Source organism: Meleagris gallopavo, chromosome 5, assembly GCF_905368555.1.
Source record: "Meleagris gallopavo chromosome 5, MGAL_WU_HG_1.1, whole genome shotgun sequence".
In the NCBI taxonomy this organism is placed as follows: domain Eukaryota; kingdom Metazoa; phylum Chordata; class Aves; order Galliformes; family Phasianidae; genus Meleagris; species Meleagris gallopavo.
Genome location: NC_139408.1, coordinates 15,952,409 through 15,975,824, shown reverse-complemented (window position 1 = coordinate 15,975,824; position 23,416 = coordinate 15,952,409). Strand labels below are relative to the sequence as shown.

At 40.7% G+C, this 23,416-nt stretch overlaps 1 protein-coding gene across 1 annotated transcript in view; it reads right to left on the bottom strand.

The window, feature by feature from the left end:
- Window positions 1-7,373: 7,373 nt before the first annotated feature.
- LRP5 (LDL receptor related protein 5) overlaps window positions 7,374-23,416 on the bottom strand; it is a 135,935-nt gene continuing 119,892 nt past the window's right edge. Inside the window, exons 17-23 of the mRNA XM_085224402.1 lie at window positions 22,192-22,317; window positions 20,169-20,405; window positions 19,353-19,463; window positions 17,606-17,842; window positions 15,649-15,788; window positions 14,743-14,840; window positions 7,374-14,079 (exon numbers count right to left, since the gene is read on the bottom strand). Coding sequence (XP_085080528.1) covers window positions 13,818-14,079; window positions 14,743-14,840; window positions 15,649-15,788; window positions 17,606-17,842; window positions 19,353-19,463; window positions 20,169-20,405; window positions 22,192-22,317 — 1,211 coding nt within the window. The 3' untranslated portion in view covers window positions 7,374-13,817. The remainder of the gene's footprint in view (window positions 14,080-14,742; window positions 14,841-15,648; window positions 15,789-17,605; window positions 17,843-19,352; window positions 19,464-20,168; window positions 20,406-22,191; window positions 22,318-23,416) is intronic.

The window sequence follows — 23,416 nt, the reverse complement described above, 5'->3', positions numbered from 1 at the left end:
ATAAGAAAGCTGCTAAACAAATAATTGGATGCAGATTCAAGAAAAGAGGGACTTCACTTTTTCTTGCTTCTGTAGCAGTGTAGTGGTATTGTTTTTGTAGTTACCTATTAAGCAACTCTGAGTTCAACAGCAGTGCTAATTACCAGTACAACCACATGACCACTCCAGGCTAATGATAGTCCTAAACCCTTGTTATCTTTTAATAGCTAAGCTGATTAAACAAGCACAGAGGAAAAACAAGGTGGAGAAATTACCTCCATGGTATTTCTCTTAGGAAAATAAAGGCACACAGATTGGATCACTTCCCAACCAGCTAAGATATAACTGCCCTGTAACTACCGATCCTATATTTCTGTGAAACAGAGGCACAGGAGTGAGAGATGATCAAAATAGGTTGGCTCACTCAGGGATACTTGTGAACAAGGGAATAATCACCTCATCAATTCCATGTCATTTTTGCTGTAAACGTTCTCTCTCCCTTCTCTTTTGTCACTTTCCACTATAGAAAACGGCATATCAGCCCTAAACTGATTAAAACTGGTCTGTGGTTTAAATACTACAACAGTAAAACCAGAGTCCAGCTCTGTATTTCACTGCCTTGTTCCAGGTAGGAAGGAACAGAGAAAAGAGAAAACAGCAATGAAGGACATCATTGGACAAAAATTTTAAAATTAGCCATGGAATATTCTGCACTAGAGAGCTCTAAGGGGTGCTTGGTACCTGTTCTGTGTTGCATCCTTCCCAAACTACTATAATTTTTAGTAGTGGCTTGGACATCTGTGTCTTCTGCAGCATTTAAACTATTTCAGAAGTGTCTTGCTGATATCCAAACTGCTGATAAATGTATAGTAAAGGAAGCTAAGAAATACTTTTTTTTTGCTGAACAAATTGTACAAAGTAATGAGTCTTTTAGATTTGTTTTTTTAAGCCTGAAAGTTCTCTTGTGTTGCTGTGAGCCAAATACATCTATGATAATGGTGTGTCAGGGGCAATTAGTATGTGACAGAGACCTGGGCAGCTTGAATCTGAACTGATCAGAGCAGCTGCTTTTATGTCAGTCTGAATTCTTCCTCAAATTAATTTTTTCTGAATAAATTAGAAACACTAAATCACTACCAAATTACGCCATCCTGAGCTGTCCAGAGAAATCCACTTTCTGTGGATTAACTTGCTTTGTTTCACCCCATCTCTTCCCATCTCTCCCATCCCATGTCCCCAACTGTGGTGCATGTACATGATCAGGAGTGCCTGGATTAGGTTCCTAAAATGTGTAAGCGATCACTTTTAGCTATATACAGTTCCAACGTCTGAGACTCAGGATGCCTTACAGAGACCTCCTGACCTGCTTAGACAGCAGTATTTAACCCTTTCTACATTAGGAAAGAGAGAGACATGCGCAACAAGGACCACAGCCTCAGGAGTGATGGTCTTCTGTGGACTCCAGGGCGAAGGCATCAACAACAGTTATATGTGTGCACGCAGATACAGTAATTTTTGAAAAGATAATCTTAATTAATAGCTGTTCCCAATGTGTTAGAGCAGCTTGGTGTCCTCAGAGGATCTCTGCCAGGCTCCAGCCTCCAGTTCTACTCCTTGATGTACTACTTGGCTTTGTTTGCACATCAATGTCGATTTTCAAATCCCACCCCTCCTGGCAGAAATAGGTGACCTACTTTTCAGCCCCAGACATCTGCTAGCTGTAGCCTCGTCCCTCCCTCTGTGCTTTAACTCCTTCTTTCCTCCCCTCTCTGCGGGCATCTGCCACCTCTCAGCCCTTCCAGGGAGCTCAGCCTGTGGCTCTCCTGCCTAGGGCAAACCTGCGTGGTGAGGTGTTTGCAGCCTGAAAGGAGCCTGAAAGAGAGTTGCAGTTCTCTATCTTTGCCACAGAAGGGCACCCCAGTTGCATCGCCGAAGCCAGCTGGGCCCCCTACAAGCGAGACGGTCCTGGGGCACCTGGCACCCCAGCCCGCAGGCCCAACATGGCCACCCTCCCTCAGCAGCACGCCAGGGCCGAAGTCTGTGAGGAGAGGCAACAAGGGAGCAGGAGCAGATCTTTCCCCATGCTGCAGTGCTGTCAGTGGCATGCACTATACTAGGAGAGGCCTAGCGGGGTCTAGATAGAAAGATACTGGGTCTGATTGATCAGTGATGGCATGAAGTCCAACAAGGAAAATGCTGGGTGCCCTGCGCTGGCTGTCCCTGTTGGAGCAGGGCTCGTGCCACATGGACCTACAGGGCTCTGCCAACCTCAACTGTCCTTAAGTTACCCTCATTCCTTAAGTTACCCTCCTACAGAGACACGGCTTCCTCTCAGAGACCCTCTGTGCTATCGCTGTGAAGTAGTCCATGAACGTTCCCTGCAATCCCAGTATTGTTTTAACACCAGTTCTTCCCTCCCCCACTAACAGCCACCCTGCTCAATGATTGCTTCCTCCTCCTGTCCAGGCTTTGGCCTTGCTGCTCACTGACATTTGCAGGTCTGAAGCATTGTGCTGTAGGATGATTCTTCTGTGATGGTGGACAGCAGATGAACCTGTGACGGCCAGGTTCTCCAGCTGGCTTTGCAGTGCAAAAATGCATTGCATCTTGTTCGGTTAAGGTTTGCACCAGTTTTACGGGCTACACCATGTCTGCCTTCCAACAAACAGTAGGTGGCATGTTTGGATCAGCTATGGAAGGAGGAAGTCCCAAGTTACTCCACTGCTCGAAAGAAAAGATGCCACCCCGTACAGACACAAATCCCTGCCCTCTTGATTGGAGGTGCAAAAGCATCTCCAGGAATTTGATCTCATTCTCATTGAAATACACTCTGGACACATGCAAATACTTGAAAAACAGCACAGTTTAGAGCAGGTCTTACCTGGATAGGCTATTTGTCAGCTCCTGGCTCTGAGTCTGTTTTTTTTTCAGCTCTTCTAGGTTCTGCAGAGGCTTGGATCCCCACAGCATCTTACCCATGCATCTGAGGCCTCATGCGCCCCGTATCTGAAGCATATCTGAAACAAAAGACAGGAGGCCCATCTGTGGCATGGAGCAAAACTCAAAGTTGGGACAGTACTGAAGCAAGAGACAGGGTGCACATATGTACATACCTGTTTTCCTCAACACCAAATAATCTCTTTAAATACCAAGCAGTAGTTAGGAGACACATAATTGCTGGCTAAACTAATACCTTTCTGTTAGAAGTCAGGTGCTCGCCTATTTCCTGTTAGACAAGCAAAACAAACAGTCCATACGAGAGAAACTATTCCTAGTTGCTGTCAAACATTACAGTCTGCAAACAAAAGTAACTCAAAGTGCCTGCACTTATCCTATGGTTTATAACAAGGACAGAGGGAAAGAAAAACATATTGAGGATTCCCTTTACTGTGTCTCCTCTTACTGCCAATGCTAAATCCTCCTCGTATCCATGCCTTGGCACCATGCAGGTCTCTCCAAACAAAGGATATAAAGAAAGCTGCTTCTCTGGATTTGCATACCTATTGAGCATTTGCCTCCCACTTCGGCAAGGTAAGCTCTTACAGGTGTTGCTGCCACATAGAAAATAGAGCCCGGAATCAATAAGACTGGTCAAGTGAGTAATCCAGACTAAGGACTGCCTGTGTTTGCATGGTATTAAGAGAGCAGGAAGGTCTGAGATGCCTTGCAAAATTGTCTCCATCCCATGGAAATAAGAATATTACCAAGAAGACAATTGTGATTGTAATGTGATAGAATGGTAGTTTTCAGCTGATATGGTGCATTTGTCGGCTTGCATTCTTCTGGTCCAAAGCAGGAAGTATAAATGATTAATGGAATGGTAGTTTTTCATAGTGAAAGTACAGTGAGATGTTAGATATAGCATACTTCGTAGACCAAATATAGAAATACAGTCAATAGGAGGTACTAGGATCCTGAATACTACAACTGTAGTAGAAGAAGGAGAACAAGTAGAAGAGGGAACAAGTGAGAATTCACCATTAGAAGCATTATTATACATTATATACAACTCAGTGGGGCAAAGTTCTCCCTGTGGCTATAAAGTCTCTATAAATCACGGTCTGAATGCCTGCCTAAATGCTCAGTACATAGTTCCTACTTCTGAATCGGTGATGGTGAGAGTGCTTGCTCCCTTGTCTCAAGTGTCAGACAACCACTTAATGATAGAAACATCCAATGGGTTCTTAAATTGTCGAGAGATGTTCATTATTTCTGTGGAAGTAAAAGACCTTGTCTCTCATTTCCTGTTACATTACCAAAACAAGTTGGTCAGTAATTTTTGCTGCAGGACAGACATTTGCCTTTCCAAAAGGGCCATTAGATTCCTCCTCACTGCCACTGGACAACCAAACATTCACATCCCAATCTCCCACATCAACATCATCTGCCACTAAAATGGAGGATTAGAGTTGTTCAGTCCTCTTATGATGATTTTCAGTAATGTAATTTTCAATCTTATCTCCCCAAAATTCTGTAGTATTCAAGAGATTCTTCACATCACTTTTCCTGTTCTGACATTGTCACCTTAAATCTGCAGATCAGATTCCAATTGTTCAATTATTCTTTTTAAATAATCTCTGTGATTTTCAGATGCCCTTCAACAGCAACACAGAAGTTTTGATTTCTTTCCTTTGCCTCATTTCTTTTTCTGGCATTGACAGCTGCCCACAAATTGCTCCCCAGCATTAGCTGGGCCAGAGCAGTTTGATCAGATCCTGTCCTAAACACAGGCCAATCCCTCCCAACCCTCTCTAGGCATCTCTTCCTCCAAGGCATTCCATTTATTGCCAGTCATTTTGCGCCCAGTATCCCACTGACTATGCCAAAAATGTCACAGGACAACAGGGTTCTTTGGATACAGGACAACAAAGTGACAACGAATGGAATGCCATCTTACAGTGACTCTATTGTAGCAGTGAACTTTAATGACACAATTTCTAAGTAAAATGGAAATAATTTAAGCATAAACATACTAAGCAAAATGCAAACAATTCAAATATGAGCAGTACTAAACAAAATGTAAAAAAAAATTAATCGTGAGCATACTAACGCATACTAAAACAAGGGGAAAGCAATACTTGTCAAAGTGACACAAGCTGGAGCCTTCAGAGATTATTCTCACCCGCTGATGAGCCACTGTTGGGAAAGTTGTCAACTTCTCACATTCTCCATCACGTCGGACAAAATTCCCCTGTGTTGTCACTGGGTCATGCACCAAATAAATTGCTGCTATAGCTACACCGACAATGTTGCCTAGCAAGGATGTTGCTCCCAGCAAAAAAAAAAAAAAAAAAGTTTTGCTGTGTTAGATTTTCTGGGGTTAAGGAACTCAGCAATAGCAGCAAAAAATTTGTTGTCATGTAATTGTTTCCATGATAGATCTTTATAATAAATATCTCACTCTGAGAAAAGCTACACTCACTGGCAGTGTTTGCATTAAACTTGATGGTTGGACTAGATTGTCTTAGAGGTCCCCTCCAACCTTAACAGGACTTAGATAGGACTGAAGAGCCAGCTGCTGTATCTGCATGTGTGTTCTTCCTATCCTCTCATATTAGTATGCCCACACACCCAAATCAACACACCAGCCTAAAATTCCACCAGTAGACACTCTCCTTGGTGACCACAGTTTCACTTTGTGAAACTGAAAAATGAAAATGTCACTTTTAACAGAGCTGAAGCAAAAGCAAAAACAATCTGATTTCTATATAACTTTTCTATCTCCAAACATAGGTTTCATACACTATGATGCTAGAGATTTTTAAATCACAGAATCACAGAATGGCCAGGGTTGGAAGGGACCTCAAGGATCATGAATCTCCAACCCCCCTGCCACATGCAGGGCCACCAACCTCCCCATTTAATGCTAGACCAGGCTGCCCAGGGCACCATTCAATCTGGCCTTGAACACCTCCAGGGACGGGGCATCCACAACCTCTCTGGGCAGCCTGTTCCAGCACCTCACCACTCTCTCTGTAAAGAACTTCTCTCTGACTTCCCCCTGACGTCCAACCTACATCTCCCCTCCAACTTAAAGCCATTTCCCCTTGTCCTGCAGTTATCAACCCTTTCAAAGAGTTGATTCCCCTCCTGTTTGTAGGCTCCCTTTAGGTACTGAAAGGCTGCAATCAGGTCACCCCGCAGCCTTAAAATCCAACTCCAGATTCTCCTTTCAATTTTCTTTGCAGCTCCTGCTATTGCTGATACCTAGAGACATACAGCTTTACAAATGCGCCATTTGCAGCTAGAACAATATTACTTTGTGAAAGGATACGTCTTTGAAACAGAAGTCACATTTGCATTAGCAGAAAATTCTGCCATAGTGACAGACTTTGATCTCAGAAGGATATTATTTGCAAATGGTTGGTTTGCCCTCTCCAGCCTCTTGACTTATCCACCGTATCTTCAAGGAACCTCATAGACACAGGAGTCTTTCCTTATCATTTTTGGTCCATCTTCTCCCTCATCTTTGCTCCACAGTCAATTCTCCCCTATCCCCGTTACAAACTAATGGAACTGCTTATTCTCAGAAATCTTCAGTCTACTCTTTGTGAGATCAGATACACTGAGGCCTTCAAAAGAACAGATATTTAGTGCTGAGAACTCGGCTTTACCTTGTCAAAGCTTCACACAGAGGGTGGTGTCACACTGGAACAGGTTGCCCAAGGAGACTGTGGATGCCCCATCCCTGGAGGCATTCAAGGCCAGGCTGGATGTGGCTGTGGGCAGCCTGGTCTGGTGGTTGGTGACCCTGCACATAGCAGGGGGTTGGAACTGGATGGTCATTGTGGTCCTTTTCAATCGAGGCCACTCTATGATTCTATGAAAGCTTACCAGACACACTGAGTTTCAAGATTATTTTGACTTTACAGTTAGGATAGGATAAAGGTTACTTTGACTTCACACACCTGATCTTATCTGTATCGATTGCAAGAATGTAAGACCAAACTAGACTCAACAAGGCTACTTCTCAACTATGCCTGCCTTAAAAAATGGAGTCTTTAGTTACAAATTTAGTCTTGTCTCCTAAGGAGATGATTTAAAAGATACTATATAGAAAAAAAGAAAGAAAGAAAGAAAGAAAAAGAAACACTGAGCTGAACAAGTATAGCAAAACCACAGCAGTTATTGAAATGAACTGCAGTACTTTGACAAGTTAATGACGCTGACAAAGTTGTGGTGAGCCCAATAGCTTGTTAACAGTCATAATTCTAAAGATGCGCAGTTTTCCAATTAACCTCTTCACCTCCTTGCTCTTGCTGTTATATTTTAAAGTAAAAATGAGGAGACAGCAGCACTGTTCTCAGCAAACAGGACCTGATGCAACTGTGCCATGGCCCGGTTGCCTCTGTTGCAGATGCTGAAACATCACCCCTCACAAGGACTCCTAATCAAATATTTTAAATATATTTATTATAAAACAAAATCCACAAAATCTATTGTACAAAGGCAGAGTCTGTTATCTTTACAAATCTTTATACAAAATAGCGGTAATTTCAAACAGCTTCAGTTTTGTTAACATAACGAGTCGTTGCACTTTTGTGACCAGAAAACCGTTAACGTATAATGGTCTGAAGTGATGAAAGCCTCCAAGAAATCTTTCTTACGACAGTTCCAACCAGGTTCATTTGTAACCTAAAGGCCACGTTTGGAAAATAATTGGTAAAGGCCTTCTGAAAGACGACAAATGGCTTTCATAGAAAATACTGTAATGACAATCTGAAAATGAAGCCAATTTAATCCCCAAACACTCAAGTATCACCTGTTGGCACTTCTTTAATGACATGTATTTAACATGTCAAAATAGCTGCTGAAATGAATATGGAAATGGATGTCCACCTGAAATTATGCATTTGCATATGCATATGCAATCCCAGTATCTTACAAACTCAAGATTTGTATGCTCTAAAATCCCCTCAGTTGTCAGTTTCAGTTCCACTACTTGTGGATGTATTTGAGCTGAGGAGAACCAAACACAGTGTTTACTTAGAATCATTAGAGTACACTCAACATAGGAAACCTGGGGTCTCTGTGATTTAAGGCTTTAATTTTTTCCCCAGTCAATGTTTGATCTGTTTAGAACAGAGAAGGCACTTCAGTATTGGGTCTGGTTGTCCTTTGCAGTAACAAATCCTACAAAATGATACATATATAAAGCTGTAATTATTAGGCTGGTTGCAGAATATATGTTTTAATATAAATATAAAAAAGATTGTGTGTTTATCATAAAAAATCTTGGTAATCTTTGTATATTCATGTACATTTACAAATAGCAGCAATTACAATACAATTAGATGAGCAAGAAAGCGGACTGGGTTAGAATTTTGTCGATGATGCCCTCCAAATTTCACATACAACAGCACAGCACTTTTCAACAGCTTTTGTTTTGACCTCTGCAGGCCAATTAATTCCATTTATGATTGTTGCATTTGTGGCTGCAATTGAGATACTTCTGTTCTCGCTTACGCATTGCAGGATCTCTGCACAAATGTAAGTGGGACATGGCTGCCTTCATTGGATGCAGCTCCCCTTGGGAGCATCACTCAGAGGAAGGTACATCAGCAGGGGCACTTGTTTAACAAAGACATAAATGCTGGTGAATTGGTCCATCTCTGTAGCTATGAGACTTGTTTTTCTCCTCTTTCAAGGCGTATTCTCTGCATGTATTTTGTTGACGTCAAGTGTCCTGTTTAGGAATTGTTTCTATTGTCTTCTATCCAGTAGGACTCTGTGCTAGTTGAAGAAGAGGCTCCTGCCTCCCCCCACGAGGGCTGCAGGTTGTGCTGGGGACAGCTTGGTTGTGATGCCTCACTGCTATGGGCAGCTGGGAGCATCGCCAGCAGTGGCAGGACACAGCATCTGAGGAACTTGGTTGCAGGACGCAGAAACCATTTGTATAAGCTTGGTTTCCATCATTTTTATCAGCAGGTTTAACACTGATTTAAATCTCTTTCTCCTGCCCCCACCCTACCCAGGAACACAATCTCACACGAGCAGACCCACAGCATAGTTGGCCAACTGCAAAATACACAAAATAGAGGAAAAAAACCCTGTACAAAACCTTCAGTAATTGTTCTCAGGAAGCAGAGCTAGAACATGTGACAGCAATGAAAATACCTATGTATATTAATGTTACTTTTAACATGTGGGAAATATCTTAAGCTGTTCAGCTGAACTCCTGATAGTCAAAGAAAGGGGATTTTACATTTAATGATGAAAGCATTGCAGTACGTAAGGGAACAGTAACAGAACAGCAGGCACTATGAAACTTGTGGTGAGGACTGCACTCATCATTTACAGCGCACTCATTATTAAACAGAAACAACTGAATAACTGTTCTGTAAATGTCTGTCATGTTGGATTATGGCTTGTCCAAGGCTCAGTCCAAACATGGAAGTTTGCAAAACGTCTCTCAGCACCGTAGCAACAAATACATTATTTTAATTCAGGGCTCCATGCCAGGCACTCCTGCGTGTTATTAATTACTGGGAACATGCCTGCCTTCTGTTTTCATTTCCTGACATTAATGGGTATCACTTGTTGTACAATTATAAGCACAGCTACTCATTTGGACTGATTCAACACATACCCCAACAAAATGACTGACATCAGAAAAGATCTGCTTCTGATAATGCTCGGAGCACACGGGGCACACAACTTTTGTCAAGTCTGATCAACCTCACTCGTAATCTACTACAATGTGCCCCATAGGCTCTGCAGCAGGGCAGCCCCAGAGCTCTCTGCAGCAATAGGATCAGACCCTACAGGCAGTGGGTGAACACCCAGGTCACTGGTAGCTCAGCACAGCATGGCCAACCCTTACTGATTGCTGCTGTGCACAGACACTCCACGGTTTCAAAGGCCCCGGGATCCAAGGGGCACCAGTTGCCCCCCTAAAAATGGGGAGAACATCATGCGCCTTAGATCTACAACCAGAGAAATCAAGCTTTACTGCTACAAATCAAACTCACTATTCAAAAATAAAAATATTTCAACTTTTTTCACCCTGCCTCTTTAGAACACGTTAATAAGAACACCATCTAATTCTTTGGACATTTTGTAATGTCATTATCCTAAAAGAAAACTTCAATTATTGTACATTGTAGATTTGATTCGATCTTGAGTGCTCTTTAGCGATCTACCCAGACAGTTAAATCAAAGCAGTGAAACAATGGGAACCCACCAATAATGAACAAATTAATTACAGCCATTGCAAATGTCAGGGTGCAGATCAGTCTAGCTGAAGCCTAGCTAGAATTCACACAAACTCTTTGCTTGAAATCAAAGAATACTTTGCCAATGAAGATCATGATTTTTAAGTCTGCCCATTTTTACCTTACAGCTTCACATCACCACTGCATTTGTTCCACAGAATAAATTCTACAGAGAGAAGATGACCCTCGTAGCTGCCTTTGTGATTGCATCAGAAGGCAAAGAAGCTGCTCTCTGCTATGAAATTTGCTCTTAGATGTAACACAGAATCAACCAGTTCATTTGCCCATCGCTAGCTGCTATCCAGACACAGCTCTGCATTCCATCCCAAGCTGCTTTAAAGTGCTAATACACAGTCATAATGGGTTTTGAAAATATTTCAGTAAACTGATTCAAGTACTCAGATGCTCACATGGAAAGTCCAATCACTCGCATCCCCCTGCAGGTTCTTGGGGCAGAACTCCTAGGATGTATCAGGATACCTCAGCCTTTCTCACAGCACCCTTCTGCACTAATAGAACCACACCTAAATCTCAGCAAAACACAACTTTTTCCCTACTTCTTTCCTGCTCAGCCCTGCACTGCTACAACTTGCCACATGCTTTCAATAATTCCATGCAACACTTTCCCTCATTCTGATCTAGAAGAAGCAAGCATCTGTTTCTTAAGTTTTAGCCTGAAGGTTCACAGTATAGAAAACATACTTCACTAAAAACACACTGGGGGATACTTCTGGAGAAAAGTAGCTCTTCTAGCTCAAATACATGGTCTTTTCTGACATCAGGAGTGCAGTAATCTTTTTAGGTTAGGTAGCCTACCGCAACAAAAAGTAATATTTCAGTATTTAAATCTTTAGATGCTGTATTTGCTTAAAAGATCTCTTTAGAAGAGGCTTTTTAAGTCAATTCCATGAAGCAGTGTGAAAAACCTGCATTCTGATCACAAAACCTGAAGCACCTTAGATGAAGTAATTTCTCAGCAAACACCAACAGCAAGAGGTTCTGAACATCCAATTGAAATACAAGAGTGCACACACTTAATTCATTTCATTCAGCAAGTGCTTGCTTCCTTCTGAGTACCTAAGGGTCAAATTCCTTTGGTCCTTAAGTCAGTCTGACTCTCTGCAAGACTGCTAATTTTCTTGGACTCAACTCCAAACTTTGTAATAGGAGAATAAGACAAAGTGGTTGGGATTGCTACAGTGGTGGCTCTTTAAAACCATCAGTGGTTTAAGAAAAGGAAAAAAAAAAAAAAAAAGTAATCTTGCATTCAGTGCCATCACAGGAATACAGGAAAATTAGCATGGTATGGTTCTAAGCTAGAACTGTAACACCAAACAATGAATACATTCATTACAAATGGCCAATAGTTATGCAAAAAGCGACGTATGATGTGAAATTCGACAAAGTGCTATAATGTAGAACATTTATATGATTATGTGATACAGAAATATCTGTGCATCTAGATTCATCATGTGGTTCACTGAAACACAATCACATGAAAATCGTGTTCTGCTTCACCAAATCATTGATGCCTTTTCTCAGAGATCTGCAAAGTCAGTCACTCAACGAGCAACAAATGATGACCTCGTCCCTCCTGGGATACTACAGAACTGCTAACTTTGGCAAGGGATGGGGGAAAAGAATCCATTCTTAAATCCCAGCGCTGGATTCCCCAGTTATTTTTCTCCACAGGAAATGGTGGGCATCATCTTTGTGCCAAATATGAAACTCAGAAGCAAAAATTTAGCCACGAAGGTACTGAAATCTACTTGAAGAGTTTCAGTAATACAACAATTAGAGACAGCACCAAAATTTATCCTTGAACAACATAGGCAGGAAGAACAGACCTGGCCTAACAAATCTGTAAACACAAACTGGATTGGAACTCTGTGGTCCCAGCCCCTCCACTACAACAAGGACCTTTGCCCTGGAATCCTAGGCTTCTTTTGTTCAAAAGACACCGACCCAAACATAATTTAAGTTCAAAAAGGAAAAACGTTTTGTTGTTGCCAACAATATTAAGGCTGTCAAAGAGCCACCACATGTTATTCCGCAGCTGCAGAAACAGGTGCAGGTCTGCATATTCAGATTTTCCCTCAGATATCCCAGGTAGGCACACAAATCATCACTGTCAGAGGTGAAAATTGCCATTCAATACCCAAATCCCTTTGTTACAACAGGAGATGAATCAAAGCAAAAATTTATCTTCTGTATTGTGAAAGGCACTTATCCCAGTCTCCCTTTCACAGAAGGGTTTGTCAGGAGCTAGAAGCATGAGTACTTCACTGATTACGGTGTCCTGAGGATACAGCAGTTTGTTGCAGTTTATTTCTTTTATTTTAATACAATCAGATGTATTTGCCTTCTCTCCATCCTCCCCGTGCTTTTTATGTTTCTAGATCTGGACTGATTCAGTGGCAAATTTTGATGACATGACTAACCTGCTCAAATGGCAGATGTTTTGGTTTCGAGCTCAGCAGATACCACGTCCTACAAACAAACAACTTTCCTCACTTAAAAAGAATGCAGTCGGTATCATCCCACTTTGGGAAATGAACATAGGAGATGAAGCAATTCGCTGATGAATTCAACACAGGCGAACGCCTCAAAGACCCAGAACAGAGGAGTTACTGGACTTCAGGGTAAAAGGTGACGTACCACAGTATTTTGAGAAGCAGCTGTTACAGCTCCTTCTCAGCCAAGTCACCAAAGCCTCACAAAGAAGTGGATGCTAGAACCTGTTTTCATTCAAATTAAAATGGTGAACCTGAGCAAAGCTGCAGTTTGTCAAACATTTCTCACAGGTATTTCTCTTGTTAAGAGCTCGTTGCTCTCACTGTCAGGCCATTACAACTTCTCCTGCTATCTTACACTCAAAGTGGGAACTGATTGGAGCTCAACCAAGCTTTTGATGTTTGTTTCTATGTTTCTAGCTCCTATCGGTTCCAGAATCAGCATGCAGTATGGTACTTGCTTGAGTCAGGACACAATGCCTGTGGGACCAGTTAAGCTGAAAGATTTGGTTAAAATAAGTCTTTCCAGTTCAGTGCTGAGCAAATGGAGACTGAGGTTCAAAATCCAGGTCTCAGGATACAGATTCTGCTGGGAAGCATTCAGCTCACTAGCAAACAGGAACATACGACAGTGGTACTCTTTGCATGTTTTCTCACCGTGGTGACCAAGGGATGAGACACAGACAAACTATTTAAGCATGTTTTTCTTCTCTGTGAACATTGGTCTTTAGCCTCCTCCTTCCACAAGCCACTTCACTTTCTTTTCTCACATTAATAAAAAGAATTGCATACACTTCGCGTGTAAAAAGGTGGTTTGAAATGCAAAAAGGCTCAACATTGCCTCCCCAAATCCTTTGGAGAGTAAGTCAGTTCCATGATTTCAAAAAGGCAAATATGGCACAAAAGAAGGGAAATTAAGTTAAAAAAATCAATTTTATAAATATTCTTCCTTTGTACAATTTTCACAGCCCCATCCCTCCCACACATTTTTATTCACATTTCTTTTTTTCCTTTTTAATTCCCACCCCTTTTTATCTTTAAATCATAAAATATATATTTAAAATCTGTTCATATTTAAAAATATTTACAGGGAAAGTTCCTTCTGTTGAGGTCATGAGGAGTCTGTACAAGGAGAGGGTGGAGGTGGGTAGAGGTGAAAATAGCTTCGTTCTGTGGCAGGAGATGGAGGGCAACTTTCTTCTGCCGACATGTACTGGCTGCGAGGTGTGGGTGGAGGGGGGTAAGGGTCTGAGTCTGAATTTAAATCTATATAGTATTTGTTGGCCTTCCATCGACTAGTAGTATAGTCACTGTCACAAACATCTGTGCTGCACGGGGTTGTGGGTGGAGCTGTCCCTCGTATAAGGTAAGGCCTGTGAGAAAAAGAAAAGCACATGCATTAGTTGTGATTTTCGAAAAAGGGAAACAAAGAGATTGAAAAAGAATGCCTATGTCCACAGTCAAGACAGCTGTTTATTCATTCTATGTTAGCCCTAACTCAGGTTTTCATAGGAACCAAACGAGAAGTAGTTGAACCTGTGTTAAAATTGAATGGCACAGCTACCTGCAGCTCGCAGTGCATTTTGCCAGCCTCTAACCTGGTGGTAGATTCGTAGATTTGGGCAGCCAGAGAAGATCAACATGACCACTTAGCTCAGAGCCTAAGAACTAACAAATAGGTCAATCCATCAAAGAGCAGACAAAACCAAACTCTCCACACGGGATGCTAAGTGACCATTACAAAGCAATATAAATATAAATACTCAGCATTCTTTATTGGCAACATTGTATTGAAAGGTGCTAAACACTGTTGCATCAAAATAAGAAACAAAGCTAATGTTTATGGGTCACAAATACTATAAACTCAATTTGAATGGTCATTTATTAAGAGAGGGAAAGTTTTGTGGCTCTTTTTTCTTTTTTTTTTTTTTTTTTAAATCAAGGCAGAGGTCTAAACAAGAACATTCTGTTTAAGATGCAAAAAGTAAAGGACAGACCAATGGAATACATATCAAACCTCTTTATCTGAGCTGTACCTGTAAGATCTTGTGGTTGAAGGAATGTTTGAAGAATAAAACATCTCTGCATTATACAGGGAGCGATCAGTAGCTGGGGATGGAGGCGGGTTCAAGATCTAGGAAGATTAGAATCAGTATTTCAGTTTGAGTTAATTGCACAACTCTACTTATTTTGAAAACATTATTTACTCCTTCAGTGAGTCACTTGACCTTATTTTCTATTCCTCTCATTGCTGTTTGAGGGGGTTGATTTTTTTTTTTTTTTTTAAAGATCATATAAGTTAATTATGAGACTTTATTTTGGGTTTGAATGTATTAAACAAATACGGGGCAGCAGGTGCAAAGCTGCAAAGCAAAGACATTTAGATTGCTCAGTCTGCTTCTTTTTGTAGGTAAGGTAAAGCTGGGTAAACACAAAGTTACCAGGAAGAAGTGACACTTGGGTCAGCAGTAGCTTTAATATAGCAAAGCCCTCACAGCAGCTTCTGTGCAAAAGTCTCTAAAAAAGCATGGCACTCTTTCTGAAGGCTGATATTGTCCCTGCAGGTCCTGACTCACATAGCAGTGAACTGGAAGGGTAGAATTCCAAGTAAGAGGTTAGTTTAGGCCAGTACTCCAATGGAAGAGTTTGGTCAACAGAAATATCAAAACATAATGGTACAGGCAGATCAGCTCCTGGGCCACTTTTGTCTTTCTAAATTTATTTAACTAATACTTTTGTTTGTTTGTTTGTTTAATAAATCCACCTACACTTTTTCTTCTCATAGAATCGTAGAATCCCTTTACTGTGGCACTGATGCAACAACTGGGTACTAGCATGAAACTGTTCAGCAAGTTACGGACATTCTGATGAAGCATGAGACAAATTAAATGAGCTCTGCTGAATTCCAATATCAGACTCACAGGCATATTTTCAAGACATACCTGTGGGTAGAAAGTGGCTTTAGTGCTGGATGAGCTACTAGAAGAGGCTCCAGTAACATGGTTTCTGTCATATAAGGGGGCACCACTGCTCCCTCCCATGAGGCTCATGGAGCTAATCATAGACTTTCCACAAGAGATGCCTGCAGTGAGACAGAAAGGAATCCAAGGTTAGGTAAACCACAATTTCATCTACTAATGCAAACCAGAAAACAAATCCAGAGCTTGGCAAATCCACCTAACTCTACTGGTTGTTGCTTTTGGAATGATCTTTTACATAAAAACTTCAGGATTACAAAGAACAACATATTTTCAATTTTATATTATGTAAAGCAAACACTTCACCTAGACCACCTATTGTGACTCTGCAGCTCCTCACAAGGCGTGCTCTCAGTCTGCTGAGAAAGGAATCTCCAGATCAGTTGATCCAAATTTTCCACCCAAATTGTTAACGAAGAAATTTTTCAACTAAACAAATTCAGGCATTTGTAAAAATAAGCATTATAGCTGCCCAAGAGAAACAAGCCAGAGACATCCAAAGTTTCCATTTCCATCCAATGAAATTCAATTGCAAGTACGTGAACAAGAGCAAAAACAATTATTCTTTAGAAAAAAACAAAACAAAACAACAAAAAAAAAACCCACCCATTTTTAAAGTGAAAAAAGGAAGGAAACCTGGATGACACAAAAAGGGGAAAACAACGTTGTCTGATTTAACTCAAAGATGCACTTAAATCAGACTACATATTCTCAGATTCCTTCTGTCAAAATATTCAGTGCCAATGGAAGAGTTTATTTCAGCAGCTTTCAGAAATTTTTCAGCCTTGGGAAATTTTTAGGAAAAACAGGATGATTCTATTTGTGACCACTGTACATGACCACTCACTTTTTTGAAGCACCTTGCTTCAACCTATGTCTTCTCATTAGAATTAACATCAATGATAAGACTGCCAGCTGCTCTAAGTTGTCACAGCAATACAAAGCTGTGAAAATCTGTGGCAGCTGGATTAGAAAAAAAATAACAATGAACAGGAATCAGACTGACAGCTTAGTTTAGCACCTACAGTGGTACAAATGAAAGCCTCTAATAGTTCCTTTAATTATAAAAGCTGTAATATGAAGACCAGTTTAAAAAAACACTGCAACGATTTCACCTGCAACGATTTCATCCTCAAATTTTATTTCCTACCACAAAGCCTTGATAACCATAAAAACAGATTGTAAGCAGGAACAGCTGACCACAGCCATTAAAATGCAGGAAAGCATAAACCTAAGTTGTATCTGGCTGTATTAAGCCCCTGGCTGGAAGAAAGCAACAGCACATCTCAAAATTTATCTATACAAAGAAGTGTAACGTCTGTTCATTTGTCTTTTTCAATGTGCTTGAATTTCAGCTGACAGGAAAAGCAGATTCCAGGTGCTCTGAAATATGGATTGTTGTGTTCTGGCTCTGTCGGGTAGGTTTACAGGTCACCACTTACTTTCCATATTCCCAAGCAATACAAAGAAATATTCTCTTTTCTCAGGGCCTTGTAGTTAAAAACAAACTCTCTCCTCTATGAAGAGTATATCCTACAGTTGTAAATTTAGACTGTATCACATGAGCATTTACTTTGATGTCTATGTGAGGCCTCTGAGCTGTTAGCTCTTACGTTAACATCCCAAGCTTTTACGTATATTTTAAGACCTCTACCTCAGCGTCAACTTATTATCTGCATATAGTTCTCTGGGTGGATGTTTCGATTATTTGGCAAGGTAGAGAAATTCTGCTGCTTTAGAGATGAAGAACTGAGATAGAGAGAGAACAAATACGTTGTTCAAAAGCAAACAGGAAATCTGTCTCAGAGATGGACTGAACCAAAGGGCATGTTTTCGTTACACTTCGGGCAACAATCAGCTCTTAATAACCTGCAAAACCTCAAATCCAGACAGTGTAATGGTACTTATTAGGGTTCCTTACCAGTAAAAGTGCCATGCTGAGAACTTCCTGGAGCAATAAAATTAAGAGGGACGTGAGGCGTGCCACTGACATACTCATGTGGAAAGGGGCTGTTGGGCCCGGCGTAGCGCTGACACACCACTCGCTGGCAAACAAAGTACATTCCTCCCATGACAAAAAGGGAAAGTATTATTCCAATGACGGGACCGATGGCACTGCTGTGGGGCTGAGGTTCATCTGAGGATGGCTTTGATTTTTCTGGAAAAGGGGAGGAAAAGGAAGGACGTCATTAAATATGGTAATATATATGATGCTGTCCTAGAGCTTGTGTAGTACATCAGTCAGCCCAGTCACATCCTGTCTTTGAAAGTCACTGCATCTTACTCAGACACGTCTAACTACATCGGTTCTGATTCCATGTATAAGACTTCATGCGCTCTCTTTCCTTACATGCAAATAAAGCAGTAACAGCTTCTTTCTGTCTAGCAATTCACCTTGTAAGAAGATCACTTATCGTCTTGATATAACAACGGCCAGGAGAATTTTGTTTTTAAGATTTGACTGGTAGGCAAGCTACAGTATACATGGAGCAGTGGATGTCTTCCCAGCCAAAAGCTCTTAAAACAGTGACATTTTAGGATGGAAAAGTGTTCTAAGTGACCATTAAAAACTTTACAGATTGGAATAAAAACACATAACCAGAACATCTCAAACACTTCCTACTTCTTATTTTTTCCCCCATAAAGCCCAGTGTTAAATAATATGAACTGCTGTAGTACTTGAGATGAGATTTGATACAGATCATATCTCCCACTGACTACATTCTAAATTCTTGCCACTCAGTGGAAGGAATGCAGAACTGAAAGTTGAGAAGGAAGATAAAGGAGATGTAAAGAATTACCAGTGAACTCTTAGCAGCTCAACATCAAGAATTCATTTCTGTCTTTCTTACTAGCGCATAACAGCTTATAGGTCAGCCAAAGACTTAACCTTTAAATAGGCATATTAACTCAGATATGATACCAAAAAAAAGGCAAAACCAGAACTAAAATATATTCTTGAATTAGCTAGTTTAAACCACAAAATTCTCATTTTGGTTAAACCTAGCTTCTTTTGAATGCAGAATCTTCATCCTGAAAGTAGCAATCATTTTTATTTCTTACTTGACTTTCCCTCAGTCAAGCAAGAAACCACAGAATGCTCTGTTCCACAAAGAAACTCCAGAAGAGGCAGTCTTTTGTCTACATAGGGACCCATTTAAATCAGTTAAAACCTAATTGCAGGACAAGACCCAAAGTGCAAACAGGAAACAGTTGCATTAACTTGGCACCACAAAGTTTTGTTGTGCCAAGTGCACAACAAAAATAACAAAAATAAAAATGAAAGAAAAAGTGGCTTCATGGTATCCAAGGAACTGAGGGGAACCGAGTGAGGGCTGTGAGTTAAACGGGTGTGGGAGGATCAGAAGAAGCACGTGCAATCTGAGATTTCCAAAAAGAGAGCTAAACAGATTCTGTAATTCCAATTCTTTTAGCCTTTTCTCTTTTTGCCACCCTGGCTATTTTCAGCACTCTTGCTCATGAAATTCACTTTTCCTTGCAGGACCCACCCAGATGATGAAAGAAAGACTCGACCTAGTTAGTACAGGGCCAAGATTCATCAGGCTTCCCTGAAAGAATTTTACTATGGACAGACTGGGGCTTTGCATTTAGCTGTAAGGTGTTAGAGCTGAAAACAGAGCACTTGATCTCAAGCAAAGACATCTCACCGCACATGAGCTCATCTGAGCCGTCAATGCAATCTGGAAAGGAGTCACACTGTTGCTTCAGGAGGATGCACTGGCCACTGGCACATCGGAACTGATTGAGCAGACAAATTGCTGCACAGAAAGAAAGAGAAGATTAAGTATGACTTGCATGGGAGCGTTCAACAATCTTAAGAAAACCAAAAGATGTCGGATGTGTCAAGCCACAATGCATTTTATATTATAACCAGGTAGGCATCAGAACACCTGCTTTGCTGCAGTAGGTAAAATTCAGTCAGCACTTTTCTCATTCTTCTCTTGTATCGTTACAAGTTCTACTTAACGAGACATAGTAAATTCTGAAACACCACATTTTTGTCCAGTTGAGGCAAAATTGAACAAATCAGCAAGGATCTTTTATAGTTACTGAATAAGTGTAACTGACATGTTAAAACGTAATAACTGAAGATACAATCAAATCTTGTGTAGTCCATACTACCTTATACCATTCTGTCGAATACAGCTCTGTTATATTTCTTATCTACATCCACAAGCCTGTTTCAGTAAAATGAATTTCTTAACTGATTTCAAATTCTATGTGAATTTAAACTATATTAAATTATCAGACAAGGGGCTGTCTTATGAAGGCTTGTAATCAGCAGACCTGGCAGGTTCACTTCAGAGAAAAAAGCAGAATCAAGTGGACAGTTCTGCCAGACTTGCAAGCTAAGGTTGTTCTTCCCCATTTGAAACGAAAAATCATGAACATGTATCAAAAACAGTTAGAATCTCAAATAGCTGCTTATGTCAGAGCCAAGAGAAAAGGAAAATGAATCTTACTATCACAATCCACTTCATCAGATTTATCTTGGCAGTCAATTTCTCCATTACACCTCAGATGTGCATCAATACATTGTCCTTTCTCACACTGGAACTGAGATGCAGAGCATATTGGGCAACTATCCTCATCGCTCTGGTCATCACACTCTGGGAATCCATCACACCGCCATGCCATTGGTATACAGTCAATCTCTCCAGTTGCACAGGTAAACTGGTCTGGGGAGCAAGTTGGGGGTTCTGGAGAAAGAGAAAACAGAACACGTGTGCATTCATTCAATTTTAGCCCTTTCAATGGAGTGAAAATATGATGGAAATATTCTGCAGATGGAGAAAAAGATGCTTATGTCTGGATTGAAGTTCTTCTGTAAAAATGCAAACTGTTTTTGAAGTGCTGTTGTCCTCCTTCAATAAGGAGAAATGTTCAAGAATGAGACTCAAGTAAAATCAAGAGCTTGAAAAACAAATATGCAAAGCAAAAATCCATATGTTTAAGTTTTGACATTCCTGTGATTTCTAAGTTTCTGAGTTATGATTACTGGGTGTAGCAATACTGAGGTTTACAAACCCAACCAGTGACCTGGCAGCTGCAGATATGGTAAGGATGCCAGACGGACACATCAAGATAATTCTGGAATTAATTTGTATAGGAGCGTGCTGTTTAGATAATTCAGCAGAGATTACTACTTCTGCATCTAGAGCCACATTTAATGTTGCATTATGGTTGCACCTGGCAGGCACGAGTTTGCATTTAAAAACTTGTCAAGTGTGTTCACGAGAATATATGAACAAAACGCTCCCCAGCCAAAACAGCTATCAACCTATTCTGAAATACTTGCTATGAGCTACTACTACTGCAGGCTAAACAGACTACAAAGATGTTGCAAGCTTAGTGAAGGATCAGAATGAAAACAAGAAGCAGAGACTGAAAGAGAGGCCCCTTAATTTTAAGATTCATGGGGGAAGACAACAAAGCAGTGGAAGTAAGAATTTCTCATTGGCCAGGTTTTTTAACAGAAGTACAGCAAGAAATATAAGGAGACTGTTTTATTTTTCCTCCTGCAGATGTAACCTCCACTACTCTGAAACCACATAGTGTGTTGTGGTCATGGGAAAGAAAACAGTTTATAATGGAAAGGACTGTCCCATGGGAGGTCAGGGCTCTGCCAGAAAAATGAAATCCACAACAAATTGAATACATAAAAGAAGCCCAGAGGACCAAAAGAGCCAAATAATTTAACACAGAATACCTCCCAAAAAGAAGTATTTTTTCCCCCATTTTAAATGCCCTCTGCAATAGTAAGGTAACAATTACCAAAATTCCTGGGGCTGTGAAAGGGCATTGTAAAGGGAATGTCTGCATGGGGAAAGACAACAGCTACCTTAATTAAAAAGAATTGCAACTGAGGTTTTAAACTGCCTGTCACTAATGAGACAGCACCGTGTTTTATGTTCTCATGTTATTTGAAAAGCTGGAGTACTGCAGGAATCATACATGCAGTTTCAACTGCCAGATCATCATGGGTTACCAACATTGTTATATGCAATCATTTATAGCACAAACTGCCACATCACACAATAATGTGAATCTCAGTAGAAGATGCAACTATTGTATGGTCTAACAAGTGTGTTTTGCACACAGGGAAAAGTCAAACATGTCCAAAACTTGAAGCAGAAAACAGCTGGTAGAAAAGGTGCATTTAAGACAGAATTCAACATCATGTCTAGTATGTATAAATCCATGTTCTGGATTCAAATACAACCTCCTGCAGGAAATTCATATAATTTTGTACCATATGGAAGTCAAGTACTGTGGCAGGAAGTTTCTTGCAACAGAAATAATTTGATTCTGGTCATTCTGATTTCATTCATTCAGTTGTTTTTGAAAATATCTTCCTCCAGATAGACAGTTCTCAAAACCTAGCAACATGTCATAGACCAAATTTGGTATTTCAGGGGTTCTTAATTTTCTTTTTTTTTTTTTCCCAACGTAAACCACTTAGCAGCACCATTAAACATAACTCACCTCCACATGTTAAGAGATTCTGCAGGAGCACAAGGTGCTCTGGGCATGAACATCTTGGAGTCCCATCCCCTTTGGCAATGCAGATGTGTGAGCACCCACCATTGTCACGGGAGCATGGATGTGCAGCTGAAAAAGCACACAGAAAGATTGATTAGAGAGTGTTAAAAAAAAAAAAAAAATCTTAGCTACTAGCTAAGACAAGCTCACAAAGCCACCCACAAAACATTTCTAGTTACGTAACTAAGATTTCACTGCAAATTCATAGGAAGATAAATGCAAGGTTTTTCAGTTCTGTGCTCAGAAGTTGATTCACTACTTCACGAGGACTATATTTCTCCTGGTTGCAGTGATACGGAGACCTTTAAAGAACTTATAAAATGAATTTGGGAGCTCAGGTGAAGAGAAGTGAGGAAGCAGATTTGAGAAGGACATGTTTAAGGCAAACCCAGAATCCCGTCCACATTTCTATGGTTGCCATGCACCAAGAATTGGCAGTCACTGCTGCAGAATGCCAGCCCACCAAACCCTGAGGGGTTTGCCTCTAATCTTCAAGACCTCTTACTATCCAGTCCTATCCCCTATGCACCCTCATCACTTCCCTGTTACTCACAAAACTGCAATGTGAGCACACACAATTATTTATATATTTATAAAATGGGAAGTTACACGGCTTCCCAAATAAGTCATTCAAAAGAGCAGAGAACCCAATAATTTATAATGAAATCAAACTATGGAAGTGTTAGTTGGATGAGAAACTGGCACAGACAGGTGAAGGCACTGTCTGAGGATCCCAGCCCAGATGAGTACTTTACAGCATCTGCTGGAATGATCTGTGAGGCCAGAGTCTATGTTACTCACAATGCCACTGCACAAAGAAATGGTACAGTTATCACTATTTCTGTGCCAAAGCTGTTTTCCATCTGTTCAGGCTTCTCAACAGTCTGCTTTCACCTTTAGCAAATTCATCAATTTAACACAGTGTTGCAGACACTAATGTTTGAAGCACAAGCAGAAAAAGTGCCATCATGTACATTTTTGTGTGGGCATGCACATGCACGTGTTTATTTTTACTCTCCTGTTGTAACAGAAGTCACCTACGTTGGACAGACTTCAGATGTAAAAAAGTGCTTCCTTTCAGTGCAACTCAGAAGAAACATTACCCTTGCCATAATAAAATAAACATTCTTAAAAACATATGGGATATAAAAGTCCTCTCTCTCCCTGT